Raw genomic sequence first — 19,300 nt, 5'->3', positions numbered from 1 at the left:
CAGGTACCACAAAGAATGGACAAGAAGAAAAATGAGGTGGAAGAGTGAAAATTTTAGAGAATTGGATGCTCCGACTTTTTTCAACATATAAATCAATAAATGTAATCTCAGTTTCTTGAAAAGCGTACTTAGTGTATGAAGTCCATTAATAAAGGCGTAATTGTGCTAATGTTTCAATAGCAGAGTATCTTTGCAAAGTCCTAGCTTAATTCAAGATTTATGTACAAAACCCAAATGTAAAAGATTCTAAACGGTTCAGCCTGATGATCAAAAAATAATAATGATATCTATTTCCAAAAACACAACCCAGTCTAAAACACTCTTATGCTTCAAAATATCATTAAAACAACAAAAAAATATTTTAATTACAACCAAAAGAGAAAATGTATCCGAAGCCATATCTGAATTTTGCATGATTTACAGTGAGAAGAACTCACAAGGCAGACAAAGATGCTTTAGAAATAGCAGGTGGTGTTGGATTGAAAATTTGATCCGCATCGGTCCAATTCGTTTCGCCCCAGTGTCGTAACATACTCTTCCATGAACATAAATTATCGACGCATTTCTTCAACCTCGTATCCGTAACTTTAATCTTCCAATGCCCGTCGGTGTAATTCGCCTTTTCAGCTTGCATTCTGTCCCATTCTAGTTGCGCCTTTTGCTTCGATTGCAACTGGCAAAACTGATGCAGATGCTGCGGCATTGAGTCATGAACTTTCCACCATCTTTCATGAGCAATATCGCTTGCGAATTCTTGAAAGAAATCGACATTCCAATTGCAATCATAATCGCGGAAACACAGCCATGGCTTTACGCCAAGATAGTGTAGGACGTAGAGAACCGGAGGTTCAGACCCGAAAAGACGGATTTTCTTTTGCTTGACTTCTTCTTCGTCGCCAATCCAGAAATGTTTCAAGAAATTCATGTGTTTCGGAATTCGATGCCACCATGTAAAAATTTCATTCAGATAGCCTTGATCTCCGCCATTGTACGATTCGATTTCATTAATATGTTCCATCAACAGATTGAACGTGCAATTCGAAGGCTCGATAACCATCACTCCCGAGTTAAAAAGAGTAGCATTATTTCCTGTTGCAGAAATTTCTGGCATGCCAAATAAAAAATCGATGTTCCTGAGTATTAGTAAATCTGCATCGATGAAAATGATTTTGTCATAATCCGTGAGCTGCCATAGCCGAAACTTGCTGTAATTCCATTCGTTATATGCGTCTTTCTCTGCTTTCGGGTTCCTGATCCTCTGAATGATCCTGATTTTCCATCCTGCAGATTCAAGTCCGCTTTTGTGGTAGACACTGATGGACTCGTCGACAAGTATAACAAGGTCCCTGGTTGAACCTGACAATCGGATGCTCTGTGCTGCTGCGATTGCTCCGCAGACATAAACATGAGCAGAATGAAGAATTGTTGCATACGCTTCTCTCCGCGGATTCCCTGCATAAAACGGTTCTGTTCACAAGCATTTCATTAGCTCCCTTTCATCATAACATTAAGAAAAAACCTTATGATTATATTCATTTGAACTGACCTTTTTCGCTGAGAGGAAGTGCAAGTTGACAAGAGCCTAATGGAAGCTGAAGTTTGTCTCTGAGAAGATGCAAATCTGGTTTATACAACCAAACATTTCCTTGTCTAGCAACTAGTTGTTTGCAAGGAAACAGATTGGGTATCGGAAATCTTTCGGTAACAAAAAGCAAATGAAGAGGATAAAATCCTTTGGCAGAAGCAGCAAGATTTGCAGCTGCAACTTGCAAATGCAAGCGAGCAACGTCTCTTGACCAGTTCGGTCCATCTCTGCAAGGAAGCTTTACCGCAATTAAATCAAATCGTTTTCGAGGAACATCAACTTTTGGTAGAGATGGGCAGACCGGAACTTCCTCCTCTTCTTCTTCGTCGATCCATTCAGGGTACAAGGACTCCCATGTGATATTTCTATCAGCATAGTCGAGCCGAAGTTGATGGTGCGTTGAGTCAGGCAAAAGATGTTTCCAGTAAGTGATTTCGCTCTTATTGAAGTTCAAAAGTCCGATTCTCTGATAGCCATTGTGTTCATCGAGCTTTTCTATAACTTCCATAACATCGTCCCAATTTATATCTACATCCGATATGTACCGTGAATCTGATCCTCCCCATATCCACCTGTTCAACAAATTTATAGTTCGGTAATAGTTTTATAAAAAATTAATAATTCGGTAACCATTATGTAATTTTTTTATAATTCGATAAGCATTATATACAATGGCTATAGTTCTGTAACCGCAAAAACATTTAACCCGTAACCTCTAAAATATGAAAAATACCTGGAACCCGAATGAGATAGATGGTCAGCCTCTGGTGAATGCAAAAGAGTTATAATAGTGCCGCAAATAATGACGAGAAGAGTAAGTTTTAGTAATGGAAACTTGCAGCATTGCAATGCTTTTTCTCCACCTTTTACTTTACTTTTTTGTATCTTTCTTTTGTATATGTCTTCACTGTTCCATATGATATGTAGTTAGTTTTGCAGGTGGAATATCCAAACATTATAAAAGATATGGTTAATGTCACCATACATCTTTCGCATTTTTTTCCGATTTAAACACAATTTTCAAAACATATCATATAACATCCTAACATTTTATTATATATATATATATATATATATATATATATATATATATATATATATATATAGAATAAATGTCTAAAACAACATCGTTTTGGTCACATACGGTCAAAAACGACATCATTTTTATAAAATTAAAACATAAAACGTAAAGCTGATTATAGAATAAAAAGTTCAAAAAGGTTGAGATATTAGGTGACACATTTTATAGATTATGCTTAAATCGAAAAAAAAAAACGCGAAAGGTTGTGATAAATGGTGATATTAATCCTAAAAATATAACCCACTTTCAGACGGCATTTTATACGGTCCTTATTTTTGTAAGACTAAATCTGGTGCAAAATCCAAAAGAATACAGACATCATTTTACAATTTTTTCTTATGGTCTGCAAATATAATTTTTGCGTGATTTTTTTTTATTATTATATAGTAATCCATGGGAAATGCACTTGAGGGTCCAAATTAAAAAGATATAAAATAAGTAATATATTTTGGATATTTTGAATATTTTTAGTTATATATTTTGAAAACACTAATTGCTTTTTTAAAATTATAAATTAATTTTTTAAAATTAAATTTGTAATTATTAGTTATATTGGATTAAGTGATAATTAATGATGATTAAAAAAATATATTATAAGTGGTTGATATTAATTTGACATTTCAACTTAACTAACTAAACTAAACTGAAAACTTATCTACAATATTTTTTGGAAGCACAGAATAAAAACTTGAGTATTTTTGTGAGACATGAGCAATAAATTTTAGAAACACATATTTTTTAGTGTTTAAGTGTTTTGCACGCTAACCTCTTACCAGTTGGATAGCTAGAACTTCAACTCAAGAAAATGAACAAAATAGACTTAAAGTCGAAGACAACCTTATTTTCTATATATTATTTGAAACCAGAAGCAATATCTTGGACCACTTATTTATTTCAGTTTTCATAAAAATTAAGTATTTTTACACTTCTCATTCATACATATGCACATTAAACATGCATTTACTGAATTAATCGTGATCACAAAACATTCCTTCACAAATACTTGAAGTACTCATATTGCATTGTGGGTAATGTTCTGAAAAAATTATGTTAAGAAACTAAATCTTATTCTTATAAACATATATAAATAGCAAAATGGATTAATATATTCATACTTATGATAAAAAGTGATAACAAATTCTGAACAAAAATATTGTATCTGTTTGGTCCGACAATTTTATATTTTATATGAAATAAATAACAAAAAAATTCTAAATAATAAAATTGCAATACATTATTTAAAATTATTTTTTAAATAAATTAGTTTATATCTGGAAAAACAATTTATCAATAATGTGATAATGATCTAAGTTTTGAAAAATTGGATTGATAATTTCCTGTAATTTGCATGAGTTTTCTCTAATTTTGATGCTATAAAAATAAGTTAAGAGTTAATTTAAATTGTATTTCTTCCGCTCCTTGTGATTGTGCTTTATTAAATCATCATTAATCCAAAATAAAATTTAAATTGTATTTTTATCAATTAAGTTCATTATTTATTCTTTTATTTTGCTGCTTGGTTATATATATAATTAACGCCAATCACAAAACCAAACCACCACAACTATTTATGTATGATCGATGTACTCATCAATTGTTTTTAATATATGAATTTAATTTACGTATAGAAATTAACAGGAAAATCAAGACATGCATGAAAGTTGTACAAAAACATTACATGAAAGGAAAATAATTCAGCAAAAAACAGGTTGCATTAAAACTTGAAAAGCTAAAATGGAAGGGAATAAGAAGAACTAACATAGAAGAAGATAACCGATGTCTAGCTTCAACTGTAATCGATGAGTTTCCCATTATTGCTGATCTCTTTCCACAACTTCACCAACTAAACATTTTTTTTTTAAAGAATGAAAAATTTTAATTAGGAGCGCAGAAAATTTAGATGTTTTTGGAGATTTTAGTTGGCAAACAAAAAAATTTAGATGGAGAGAATGGCAAAACATATGATATACTAAGGAGGGGGAGAACCTCAATTTACATGTAAATGTAACGTTCATTTCAATTTTCCTTTTGCTAAGAAATTCCTGTTCCGTCAAGGCTTATTTCTTTTTCTCAATCACCAACTTTTTCCTTTTCTGTTTTTTCTATTTCTTTTTGTTAATTTTGCTTTCTCTAAATCCATTTCAGAAAGAAAAATTGGATTTAAAGTTCATTTTATTATCTAGTGGTTTCAAAAAATTTAATACAAAGGGTCTTGTGGAATTTTTTTTTACATCATAAAAAGTCTTGTGGAATGAACTTTTATCAAAAAATTGTCTATTTTTTATAATATATCATAGAGAAATTCATTTTTTAAACCAGACAGTTATTTGTATCGTCAATTATAGTCAAATCTTTTAAAATCGGTTGGTTGAGCCAATTTTAAGATATTTGAATTTTTTTTTATAGCAAATTGTGAACCAAACTGAAAAAATTGTCATGTCACTCGTTTCGAGTTGGCGAATGACATAACAATTTTTTTTCGGTTCAATTCGACGATAGCTACAAAAAAATTCGAATATCTCAAAATGGGTTAAACCAGCTGATTTTGAAAGATCTGTCTATAACTGACGATATAACTAAAGGTATAAATCATATACCTTCTAGTTAAAATACTTAATTGATATAAATAAAGTAAGTTTTAATCACTCAACTTAAAAAAATATAATTAATTCAGTTAATTTAAAATTAATTTCTTTATGAAGAAAAAATATATTAAAATTAGATTTTAATTGAGCTAAGTTTAAAAATTTAATAGTTAGTTTTGATTTCATTTTGAGTGTATATTTGATCCAAATGAATAGATTTAGAAAAATTCTTACCTAAACTTGATTTATGAATTTTCCATACACCTATCCAATAAATTTTCCATAGATTTATGCTTTTATAATTTGATCATTTTATTTATTTATTTTTATGGTGTGAAGAAAGAAACGTCAACCTTTCGGAAAAAACTTACTACAGCAAATAAAAAATAAATATTTTGAGAAATCATTTTTAACAAAAGTTATCCATACTTTACGAAATTAAAAAAATGACTAAATAATGAAAAAAGGCCAAATATTTTATAAAAGTTTCACAAAAGTTCAAATTTTTCAATTTTAACAATTTATCCTGAACCGCGTGATTTTATTTCAATTATGTCCAACTACACAATTTTGCTTATGTTGTGCTGATGTGTGGCATTGCCGCATCAGTGCCGCCACATGAGAAAAACTATATAATTGGATATAATTAAAATGAAATCATACGTTTTAAGACAAATTGGATAAAACTAAAAAATTTAAATTTTCATGAAATTCTTATGAAAAGTTTGACTTTTCTAGTCATTTGCCCTAAAAACATTACTTCAAATAAGAAGCTATCAAAGAACCGAAACGAAAAACAAGTAACACATTGTCAATGTTTTTCGGTGATAAATTAGGTTTGTGCAAACAATTTGGTTTGGTTGGGAATTGACAAAAATGTAAGTTAGAGTTCGAGAATATAAGTGACCAAAGTGGCTCATTTGATTTTTTTTTTTTATCACCAATGAATCTGAATTTACGTAGGTTAATAGAAATTAATAAATCTTTTTTTGCCGGTAGAAATTAACAAATCAACAAACAAATTTGACACATTCATCCAAAAAAACAAAGAAGACTAACAAAGAATATAAAATTTTCCTTTTAATTAACCTCTGACAATACTAATTTACTGCCATGTGGTTAAAATTATAAAAATAATACTCAGTAAGATTGGATTAAACCATTAAGTTGTTTTTCAATTTTACTTATTCTAAAGTAATATCAGGAGTGGCCAAAATAATATAGGTTTAAGGGTGCTTTCAAAAACTGTCTCACCAGCCAAAAACCACAATAATCATATAAAAATGAAAAATCTATTTTCTTTTACTAAAATAAATATCACTAGTGAACAATATAAACTATATAAATAGAAATATTTTTAACATATTTTTTGTTCAAAATAATTTTCCAAAATTAAATTGAATTCTATAATGATTATAATCTTATTTTAGTTTATTTTAAAATTTATTTTGTTAATTTTGTAGAATGGGTCATATTTATATCAAATAATTTTATTTATAAATAAAATTGAACCAAGCGAAAAGTAATTCGAGCTACAATTCACATCCCATCAATTATTGATCTTGACTAGATTTTCAGTTTATTCTCCAATTCCTCCTAATCTTTGAAATTAAGCAAACATTAGTAATAACAATGTGATATCTTTAAGATACCTAATTATGTTTTAATAGAATTATTATTAATATTAGATCTCAAACTTGAAATTTTAATATAATTTCCGTATATGATTTAATCATTTAAAAAGATCTAATTACTTTGAATTTTAATTGTTCATATTCTAAATTTTTAAAATCGTCAATTTTTTTTATTTTCAATTTTAAATATAAAATATAATATCATATTGATAATTTTGAATATTTAAAAAATAAAATAAAATTCTTAGAATGGTCAAACATTTGAGTTTAAGATAAGTAGATCTAAGCCAACTAGAAAGTGATAGCATACGTGGCATTAGGCTAAGAAAGACAGTAGCCAATTTGTTGTTCGAATGAAAGTTGCCTTGCACCTATCGCTACGTATCTCTCTATTACTCAATATCCATGCATATAATATTTACTGATTTTTTTATTTAATTTTGAGTATATATTACTGTTTCTGGTATTACTAGAAAAGGAATTGAATAAGTATGAAGAAAACAATTAGATGAGAAAAAAATGTATATTGTATTTGAAGCAAAGCAAAGTACCCATCTCTTATCCAATTGGGTAGTTGAGTAGCTTTCAAATGAATATGTACTTCTCAATTTTGATCCCTACACCCATTTTTCATATAAGTTGGTATTACAAAATGAGAAAAATGTCTAATAAAAAAAAAAGAAAAAAACAAAACATGTTTTGGGACCCCTAATTTTGCTAGATTATTGCTAATGACCTTTCATCAAAGTTTTAAATGATTGATTATTGAACTTAAAAGCAATGTTATGAGATATATATGAAACTATAAAATGTATAAAGAGAAAATTACACCATTTATATATCAATAAAAGTGATAGTATTTATAAGATTTAGATGTTTATTTTGACTTAATGCATCTATTGACTTCTGAAATTGTGCTCATTATTTCATCTGACTCTTCATTTTTCAGTTTAATCTCTCTCACGTTCAATTTGTAAAAAAATTGTTTAATCTTTAAAAAAGAAAAATAAGGCATAAATGTGTTTATGCAGCGAAAAATACTGATTGGGTCGCCATATAACTCGACACATCATAAGAAATGAGAAATCAAATAGGTTGAACTGGAAGATGGAGGGGTCATATAGGTGAAAAAAACAAGTTCAAGGGTTAAAAATATGTCTTAAACATACAATATATATATATACACACACACACACACACACACACGTCCCTTTCTTGATTTATAACCAAACGCTTGTCCAACTGAATAAGAAGGGGTCAAATAATTATAAATATGACAATTTTAAAAATTAAATAGATAAAATTACAAGTTGAGTTATCAAATAGAATAAACTGAAAGATAAAATATTAAAAGGGGTGATGGTAAAAATTTAAGAGTCAAAAGATGCATTAAGTTTTCTTTTAAATTTTAAAATTAAATTATGACTTTTGAAAATTTATTTTTTATTTTTTCTATTTTTGCAACGCTACTTTTAAATTTGTGCTAAATGTACTTAATATGATACACTTAGATTCACTTTTTTTAAAAAAAAACTTTCATTGTCATTGCCTCACAACATAAGAACGTTGCATCTCCTTTTCCGTAGAGTGACATCATTTCTATTTGTCAATCTATTTTTAAGGCTTATGGTCTCAAAATCCCAATCTTCATACACTTAGACTAAGAGCAATAGCTCCTTTTCTTATCGGGCTACTGCGTAACACAAGCGAAGCGCCAAGTTAAAATAGAGTTGGAAATTGAGAAAATTCTTCCCACACTAAGAAGTGCAAGTCTTTCTAACTTCATGCCTTCTTCTCATACAAACTTAAAAGTAAGGACATACACTATTTTATTGATATAGGATCGCCACCAAATATTATTAATGAAAATGACAATATTTATAGTTTTAGATGTTTATTTTGCTTAATGCATCTATTGACTTTTGAAATTGTATTCATTAATTCTTTTGACTCTTCATTTTTCAGTTTAACCTCTCACACGTTCAATTTATAAATTTGTTTTATTTAATCTTTAAAAAACAAATAAGGCATAAATGTATTTATGCAGCGAAAAATATTGATTGGGCTACCATATAATTTGAAACATCATAAAAAATGAGGAAACAAATAAGTTGAACCAGAAGATAGAGGGGTCATATAGGCGAAAAAAGGCAAGTTCAAGGGTTAAAAATATGTCTTAAACATACGATATATAAGCTAAATATATAAACACGTTCCTTTCTTACTTTGTAACCAAACGCTTGCCCAAATGAATAAGAAGGGGTCAAATAATTATAAATAGGCTTAATTACTTTTCATACACTTAAGCTAAGAGCAATAACCAGTCTTTCCATTCATCCATTTATCTCCTTTCTTATCGGACTATTGCGTGACATAAGCGAAGCGCTAAGGTGAAAAAGAGCTGGAAATTGAGAAAACTCTTTCCACACTATGAAGTGCAGATCTTTCTAACTTCAGACCTTCCTCTCATACAAACTTAAAAGTAAAGACATACGCTGCTTTATTGATATGGGATCCGGAGATTTTTTAGAAGAAATATAGGGTTCTGCCACCAAATTTTACAGAGAATTGCGCATCACTTTGTTGAATATTTTGATATCCTCCACGTGACGCCATTCATCACCAAACTCGTCATAAAAATTAAAAATTGCCATTACATATTGAATCTGAGCATCATATCCCGTCAACTTTAAATGGAAAAAGATATTTACTTCGAAGGTTTTCGGGCCTACTGATTCTATTTCTTGAATTATTATGGCAAAAAACACGAAAATGACTAAATCTAGTTGTAAACACCTCTTTTCTGAATAGGTGGAAAGTAATAAGAGACAGAAGCATCTGATCATAATTTTCAAAAACACTCATCCATGTACGAGCTAGCGATCCGCTTTTAAGAATTGAAGTGGACTAAATTGATGTGCAACGACAAATTTAAAAGAGTGAAGCGTATTTGTCACAGATAACCCTTACAAACTCAAAGAGAATGTGATAGAAGTGTAAGAAATTGGACTAATAACAATGCCTAAAAATTTATGTGCCAATTTGTAGGTTTGACAAATGAAATTTCTTAAACCCTAACCTTAGAGGCCTAGAGGCCCTTTTAGAGACCAAAATACTCCTTTTGCCACTTTTTTCATGGCAATATATTGTATATTCCGAATTTAATTTTAATGAACCCAAAATTAGAGTTCTAACTTAACTTGAATCCTATGTAAACTCTAATAGCTAACCATGATCTAAAAAAACCTCTATAAATATGACCTTAACTCTAATTAAGGGGGTGGCACATAAAGACAAGACAAAAACCTAATTCGTATACACACACAAAAAATCCTAGCCACCTAACAAGCGATTTCCAGCCACCTTTCACGAATCAAACTAGATTTTACACTTCAATCATATAAGAATCAACTACTATACAATAATCTACATTGGATTATGCATCCAGATCACTAGAAAATGACTGCAGAAATTAAAACGGTACTTCTGAGGACTCTTATCAGTTCCTATTTACATAATTATTGTAATTTATTCATCCATATTTAATTTCAATTCATTAGATATGCATGATTAAATTCTTTAGTGTTCTTGAGTAAATTTCCATGAATGCCATCAATTTTTCTTTTAAACACATGTTTAGAGTGTTTTTAATTGTTGTTTCATGTTACTTCAATTTTATTCAATTTCAGAGGTTTTATACAGGTTATTCATTGTTTTTTTATGTTTTTCGAGTACAATTCAAAACCCGGTTCGGTCTCAAAGCAGTTGTCACAATCCGAATTCTCGAACTGAGACCAGCGTTATGGAATGAGAACAGTATTTCCAAAACCAGTAGCAAGTCTAAAACTCACTAAAACATTTTTGCAAAATCAATCATACAATGACCTTACAAACATAAGCATTTTTACAAAAACACATTTACACACTAGACCATCGATACAATTACATGGGCATATATCATTTTCGTATCCTATACGTACCAGCCCGATACATAATAGTGTATCAGGTTACCTCACAGGCATCTAATAGGCTACATTAAGCATGTGTTGTACCACAGAGGTATACCTCTGTGGTACAACACATGCTTAATGTAGCCTATTCATATAAACAAGACAACAATGAAACATCATATCAAAATGTTGTACAAGGCCACGACTGTAGCAAATTGGCTTCCGATCAAAACCGAATAATCACCAACAAAACACAATTTCTAACAACCTAAGCATGTATTTTAAGTTCAAATGAAATCAGTAAATGAATATAAATTTTTTGAACTTGAAGATATACCTTGATCGTACATGCAATTGTAGATTAAGTATCTGCAGAAGATTTGCAACGTTTTTCGTTAAGAAAGTCTTGTGAAAAATTGAAAAAAAAAAATTGGAGGTTGTGTTTTGCGTTTGAAAGCTCGGCAAACTAAGCTCTTATGGTGAATGAATTGTAATTTTAGGAATGAAGAAGAAGATGACAAATAATATCTAGATATTTTCTAGAGACCATTTATTTACAAGTTTGCCACTATAGCACTTTAGTAAATAATTCGAACTCTAGGGGCAAAATGCACTCAAATTTTTCAAATACCCTAAAACATTAAATCATAATTATATGGGCTGAAATAAATATTTTTAGGCGTTTAAAAATAATTAAAATAATTATTTTAGCGGTTTCTAACGTAAAATCGCAAAATTCACTTTTAACACGTAAAATTGCACATTTCAAACCACATTTCTATATTTTTAAATTCATCTTGTAAATTTAATAACTATTTTCGAGGTCCTAATTAATTAAATTGGACGCGTCGCGAAAATAGACATTTTAAATAATATGTGGTATTACAAGAACCCTTTACATAAAGTAAGAACTTATTAACTTCTACGATCTGCTAGTAATTGAAAAATTGACCACTCTTTTTCAAAACCTTTGCTCGCCGGAACCCACGACAAAATTTGTTGGATCTAATTTAGCAATTAAATATTAATAAATGTATTAACTCTAAATTTTAAGATATACTCTAGATCAACTCAACCAAAAAAACTAAATAATCAAATATCCAAATTTGATTCCAACTATCTCTTTCCGCGTCATCGTATATCAATACGATACACCACGTCCACGTTAGTTTATTTAAATTAATAAATAAACATAAAATTATAATTCCATTATTCTAACACTTTCAATATCCACTTTATTTCTAAAATCTCATTTTTAGAAAATTCACACTTTAATAATACACGTTAAAATCCAAAAATATTTTTCCGTCAAATATTTTGGGCACCGTGGCTCCGCCTACCCTTCGGCTACTGCCGGTGCAACTCCGGTAGTGACAACTGCCGAATGAGCATGGGCGCAAAATGCCAAAACGCTCTAAACGCTATAACATCTATCCTAAAAGTTTTAAGCACCAAAAATCACTTTCAATACATTTTTAATTTCCACTTTAAAACATTACTTTTAAAATAATTTATTTTCCATGGTTTTAACACTTTAAAAACGAACAAACCATTAAAAATCAAATTCTATTTTTAATATACCAAAACTCATCATTTTACTCACTTTAATTCCATGAAAATTTAAAAAACAATAATATATAATTTATTATAAACATAGTTCAGCCCATAAATTTAAAGTAGCTTTAATACCCATTTTATAATAATTTTTGAGCTTTAAAACATGTAAAAACCGAAACCCACTTGTTCTTTTTAAATAAATACCCATAGTCTTTAACATTTTTAATCCATGAAAATCACACTTTAAAACATATATTTTTTTTTGTGACGAGAACTCACTCTACTGAGCCGAAACTCAATATCATTGTCAAATCCCGGGATGTAGACCGCCCGCAAGCCCACATACCTGGTAATTCCGGGTTATAATGACCAGAAATTCAACCTCAACCACTCTATATTAAGAAAGGGCGTAGTCGGGGTTTGAACCCGCGACCTTTGGTGCCCAGATGGCTTAGACTTAGACCACTAGACCAAACTCGTGCGGGCACTTTAAAACATATATTAATCCACTTTATTTAATCAGTCCAAAAATTAAAAATTGACTTAATTTTTCATATTTAAAAATTAATTAAAACCGAACACTATCAAAAAAATAATCAAAACCGAATAATCACCAATAAAACACAATTTCTAACAACCTAAGCATATATTTTAAGTTCAAATGAAATCAGTAAATGAATATAAATTTTTAAGCTTGAAAATATACCTTGATCGTACATGCAATTGTAGATTAAGTATCTACGGAAGATTTGTAACGTTTTTCGTTAAGAAAGTCTTGTAAAAAATTGAATAGAAATGGAGGTTGTGTTTTGTGTTTGAGAGCTCGGCAAACTAAGTTCTAATGGTGAATGAATTGTAATCTTAGGAATGAAAAAGAAGATGGCAAATAATATCTAGATACTTTCTAGAGTTCCATTTATTTATAAGTTTGCCACTATAATACTTTAGTTGTTATAAATTTAATGATAATATAGATAATGCTTGTAGACTAAACTAATGAATATTTAGTGAACACTTAATAATGCAATAAGAGAGCAAATATTTGGGAGGATTTTACTACTTTTGTAAGTATATTTTCACTTGTAAATTTTACATGGAATGGAACCTATTTATAGGCAATTTCACCCACCATGTAATTAATGCATTTACATGCATGTCAAATATGGAGGGTTGAAATATTTTCACCTAATTAGATAGGTAACTTTGAATTTGTCATCCATAATATTCACACACTATTCATAACACTCCCCCTTGGATGACAAAATGTTTATTCTAAATTACGCTATGTCGTACTGCCTCATTAAAAACCTCACTAAATAAAAACCCAATGGGATAAAAACTTTAATTAGGAAAAAAGAGTGCAGTGCGTAATTTCTCCCCCTCATTGCAACAGAGATAATCCTTCATGTATTTCGCAGATGGCGCATTCCAATATTATGAACATGTTTTCTAAATATTGCTGTAGGAAGTGCCTTCGTGAAGAGATCAGATGAATTATTATTTGATTGAACATATTGGATGTCAATTTCTTGATTCTTTATAAGTTCTTGAGTGTATGAAAAGAATCTTGGAGGTATATGTTTGGTTCTGTCACTCTTGACGTATCCTTCCTTGATTTGTGCTATACATGCAGCATTATCTTCATATAGAACAGTTGGACTCTTATGGACTGGAAGACCATAAGATTCTTGAATGTGTTGTGTTATTGATCTGAGCCACACACATTCCCTACTTGCTTCATGTAATGCAATAAGTTCAGCATGATTTGAGGAAGTGGCTACAATTGTTTGTTTCTGTGACCGCCAAGAAATTGCAGTACCTCCACTTGTAAATACATATCCAGTTTGAGACTTAACCTTATGAGGATCAGACAAATAACCTGCATCTGCATAACCAATCAATTCTAGATTTGAATCGTTAGAATAAAATAAACCAAGATCAGTGCTTCCACGAAGATAACGTAATATATGTTTGATTCCATTCCAATGTCTCTTCGTGGGAGCTGAACTGAATCTTGCTAATAAATTGACAGAAAAGGATATGTCAGGACGAGTGCAATTAGCGAGATACATAAGTGCTCCGATTGCACTGAGATATGGTACTTCAGGACCAAGAATATCCTCATTTTCTCCACAAGGACGAAATGGATCAGTTTCAACATTCAATGATCGATTAACCATAGGAGTACTTAAAGGATTTGCTTTATCCATACCAAAACGTTTTAAGATCTTTTCTATATAATTTGACTGATGCACTAATACGCCATTGTGCATATGTTCAATTTGTAAACCAAGACAATATTTGGTTTTTCCAAGATCTTTCATTTCAAATTCTTCCTTTAAGTACACACTTGCTTCATTGATCTCACTGTCTGTTCCAATAATATTTAAATTGTCAACATAGACGGCTATAATCACAAATCCCGATGTTGATTTCTTGATAAAAACACATGGGAAAATAAGGTTATTCACATAGCCTTTATTTATCAAATAATCGCTTAAACGATTATACCACATGCGCCCTGATTGTTTTAACCCATACAAAGATCTTTGCAATTTGATTGAATACATTTCTTTGGGTTTTCTATTTAATGCTTCAGGCATTTTAAATCCTTCAGGGACCTTAATATAAATATCGCTATCTAGCGATCCATACAAGTATGCTGTTACAACATCCATGAGACGCATTTCTAATTTCTTAGAAACTGCAAGACTGATCAAATATCGAAATGTAATTGCATTCATGACAGGAGAATATGTTTCATTATAATCAATTCCAGGTCTTTGAGAAAAGCCTTGAGCAACAAGTCTAGCTTTATATCTTGTGATTTCATTTTTCTCATTTCGTTTTCGTACAAAGACCCATTTGTAACCTACCGGGTTCACATCTTTAGGTGTGAGGACAACAGGTCCAAACACACTTCTCTTGTTAAGAGATTCTAATTCAATTTGCATAGCGTCTTTCCATTTATCCCAATCATGTCTATTTTGACATTCAATAACCGATCTCGGTTCGGGATCCTCATTTTCATTTATGATATCACATGCAACAGCATAAGAGAAAATTTCGTCAATATTTTCCATTGTGTCTCAATTCCACACAATCTTTGTATTATTGTAATTAATTGAGATTTCTTCTTTATTCTCATTTGTGTCCTCTTCTGGGGTACTGTCTTGATTAATTACATTTATATCCTCTTCTGGGGCATTGCCTTGGTTAACCTCATTTATTTCCTCTTCTGGAGTATTTTCTTTATCTTGTGTTTCTTCAGGAACACCTTTCTCTTTGCTAGCATGATCGAGATTTTCTGCTCTTTTTCTTTTCCGAGGATTTTTATTTTTTGAACCGATCGGTCTTCCACGCTTCTGGCGTGTCTTTGATTCATGAGCGACTTTATTTTCAGAATTCTCTTTTGAAATCTCAACTCTAGCAGGGGCATTAACTGCTGGTATATATGATTTAGTCACTCTTTTTGTATCTGTAAATGCATCAGGTAATTGATTTGTAACAGCTTGCAAATGCACAATCTTTTGAACTTCTGTTTCACATTGTTTTGTGCAAGGATCAAGATGCAATAATGAAGGTTCACACCATGCAATATTTTTATCTGATTGTTTATTTTCTCCCCCTAATGGTGGGAACTCTTCTTCATTAAAATGACAATCGGCGAAACGTGCTGTAAAAACATCACCTGTTAAAGGTTCAAGATACCTAATTATGGATGCGGACACATAACCAACGTATATTCCCAATCTTCTTTGAGGACCCATTTTTGTGCGTTGTGGTGGTGCAATTGGCACGTATACAGCACAACCAAAAACCCTAAGATGGGCAATATCTGGTTCTTGACCAAATGCTAATTGTAATGGGGAGTATTTATGATATGCACTAGGTCTAACACGAATTAATGATGCAGCATATAATATAACATGTCCCCATATAGAGATAGGTAGCTTAGTTCTCATCATTAATGGTCTAGCAATAAGCTGAAGGCGCTTAATTAGAGATTCAGCTAAACCATTCTGTGTATGTACGTGTGCAACAGGATGCTCAACTGCGATTCCAACAGACATGCAATGATCATTGAATGTTTGAGATGTGAATTCACCAGCATTATCAAGTCTTACCCTTTTAATTGTGTAATCAGGGAATTGAACACGCAATTTAATAATTTGGGCAAGAAATCTTGCAAATGCAACATTGCGAGTTGATAATAAACAAACATGTGACCATCTGTTGGATGCGTCAATCAATACCATAAAGTATCTGAATGGTCCACATGATGGATGAATTGGCCCACATATATCACCTTGAATTCTTTCAAGAAATAAAGGTGATTCATTTTCAATTTTAGCCGGTGAAGGTCTCACAATTAATTTTCCAATAGAACAAGCTGTACATGACATATGACTTACTTGGGGAATTTTCTCACCTTTCAGTGGATGTCCTCGTGCACTGTCAATTATTCTCCGCATCATTATTGATCCTGGATGACCCATTCTTTCATGCCATAATTTTAGTATTGAAGCATCACAATACTTTTTCTTTTCAGCCATATGTGATTCGACCACATTTATATATGTATAATATAAACCAGAAGAAAATGTGGGTAATTTTTCAATTATATGTTTCTTACCTGAAACATTTGTTGTAATATGAAGATATTCCATATTATCATCATTTTCTGTCTCAATATGGAATTTATTCAGACGAATATCTTTAAAACTTAACAAGTTTCTTTGAGACTTGGGGGAAAATAATGCTTCATTAATGGTAAGTACAGTTCCCCCTTGTAATAGAACAGTAGCTCTTCCGGAGCCTTCAACTAATTTTACCTTACCACATATTGTACTGACATTTGTCTGACATCTTTTAAGATTTGAAAAATATTTTTGGTGTTTGAGTATAGTGTGGGTTGTCGCACTATCCACAAGACATATTTCTTCATTACTGAACTTGGACGAAACAACATGCTGAGAATTATCCATATGCTTTGGAATTCAAACAAAGAAAAATTTATCATAAGAAATTATAGAATAACACAACAATACATAAGTAAATAATAAAAACATTACAATACATGCTGGATTAGTTTTCATTATTATTGTTCTCAAGAAAATCGGAAACATCTAAATGTGTCATGTCTATAGAGTCATTATGCATTAGACTGTGGTCAAAATCATCATCAGAAACAAAATTTGTTTCTATATTCTTTCCATTTTCCTTGAGGGAAGCTTGGTAAAGCTCAACAAGATGTTTGGGCGTACGACAGGTACGCGACCAATGCCCAGTCATGCCACATCGATAACATTTACTATCGACATTTTTCACTTGATGTTTATATTGTCCACTGTTCCTGTTTTCTTGTTTCTCCTCCTTCTTATCCCACTTCTGGTGGTGATTCTTATGCCTAAAGGAGTTATTATAACCGACATGGTTGTAATTATTTCCACCTCGACCGTAACCATGACCACGACCACGACCACGGCCACGACCACGACCACGAGGAGATCTATATGCACTCGCATTTACTTCAGGAAATGGAGCAGAACCAGTGGGTCGTGCCGCATGATTTTTCATTAACAGCTCGTTATTCTGCTCAGCCACTAGAAGGCAAGAAATCAGCTCTGAATATTTCTTAAACCCTTTCTCACAATACTGCTGCTGGAGTACCACATTAGATGCATGAAAAGTGGAGAATGTTTTTTAAATCTTCATCAGTAATTGTTTCTCCACACAATTTTAGCTTTGAGCTAATTCGGAATATTGCAGAATTGTATTCACTAACACTTTTAAAATCCTGCAATCTTAAATGCATCCAGTCATAACGAGCTTTTGGAAGAATTACAGTCTTCTGATGGTCGAAGCGTTCTTTTAAACTATTCCAGAGAACAAGTGGATTATCTTCACTGAGATATTCATTTTTTAATCCTTCATCAAGATGATGGCGAAGGAAGATCATTGCTTTTGCACGATCTTGAGTAGAGGCATTATTTCCCTCTTTAATAGTGTCCTCATGACCAGAGGCTTGCAGATGTATTTTTGCATCTAGTATCCATGACAGATAATTTTTTCCATATACATCAAGTGCCGTAAATTCAAGCTTTGTAAGGTTTGACATGATTAAACTATCACATGAAAAATAAATATAATTAGAACTAATATTTATTTATGCGATAAAAACATAGAAATAATAATCATTTATTTTCAAGAGTAAACAAACAAGTACAACCATCATATTTTTGGCTTATAAATATGCATAATTAACAATTATTGCAGCAATTAGTAAAGGTAGAACAATAAATACAAAAATACCCAAATATAAATAAAATTCTTTCCACGGAAGATTAAATATACCAATGAGTATTAAATTAAGTAACATAATAATAATAATCCAAAATAGCTTCATTTTTGAATTTTTGAAGATTAAGAGATGAAAAATTGTGTAGTGAAAATAAATAGTAAAGTGAGTATATATAGAGAAAAATATAGCCGTTTTATTACCGTTATATAGCCGTTTGTTACCGTTATGTAGCCGTTAGGTTATTTTATATATTTTTTTGAATAAAATTATTTAGATGAAGACAACAATGAATTAAATTAATTATGATATAAAAATATTTATATTTATACTAATAGTGTCAACTAAATAAAATCGTTTATAGTAAGGGGATTACCACTCAAGCATCAACGATTAAAATTAAATTATCAAAGGATTATTTATAGGAGGCTTAGCCTTTCATATAAAAATTAATAACATAGATATAAACATAATAAATTAAATATTAAGTAAATAAAATTTGTAGGAGGTATAACCTTCCATTAATTAAATAATTAGACAAGTATTAAAGTTAGAGATTTACCTTTGGAATACTTTACCGAATTTTCTTGAATTAGGGAATCGTAAA

The 19,300-nt window shown here is 30.8% G+C and overlaps 2 protein-coding genes across 2 annotated transcripts; both read right to left on the bottom strand.

Annotated features, from left to right (window-relative positions):
* Window positions 1-264: 264 nt before the first annotated feature.
* LOC126654590 (UDP-glucuronate:xylan alpha-glucuronosyltransferase 1) lies at window positions 265-4,637 on the bottom strand. The gene is made up of 4 exons (XM_050348506.2): window positions 4,426-4,637; window positions 2,319-2,492; window positions 1,547-2,157; window positions 265-1,467 (listed from the first exon to the last, which is right to left on the bottom strand). Exons 1-4 carry the CDS (start codon window positions 4,476-4,478, stop codon window positions 434-436), a joined length of 1,872 nt encoding a protein of 623 aa, XP_050204463.1. The 5' UTR covers window positions 4,479-4,637; the 3' UTR covers window positions 265-433.
* A 12,843-nt stretch (window positions 4,638-17,480) lies between these two features.
* LOC126656862 (uncharacterized) lies at window positions 17,481-18,513 on the bottom strand. The gene is made up of 2 exons (XM_050351484.1): window positions 18,181-18,513; window positions 17,481-18,056 (listed from the first exon to the last, which is right to left on the bottom strand). Exons 1-2 carry the CDS (start codon window positions 18,511-18,513, stop codon window positions 17,481-17,483), a joined length of 909 nt encoding a protein of 302 aa, XP_050207441.1.
* Between the last annotated feature and the right edge of the window lie 787 nt (window positions 18,514-19,300).

The sequence above is a fragment of the Mercurialis annua genome, linkage group LG7, assembly GCF_937616625.2.
Source record: "Mercurialis annua linkage group LG7, ddMerAnnu1.2, whole genome shotgun sequence".
Taxonomy (NCBI): Eukaryota; Viridiplantae; Streptophyta; class Magnoliopsida; order Malpighiales; family Euphorbiaceae; genus Mercurialis; species Mercurialis annua.
This window is presented reverse-complemented; position numbering and strand designations above follow the sequence as displayed.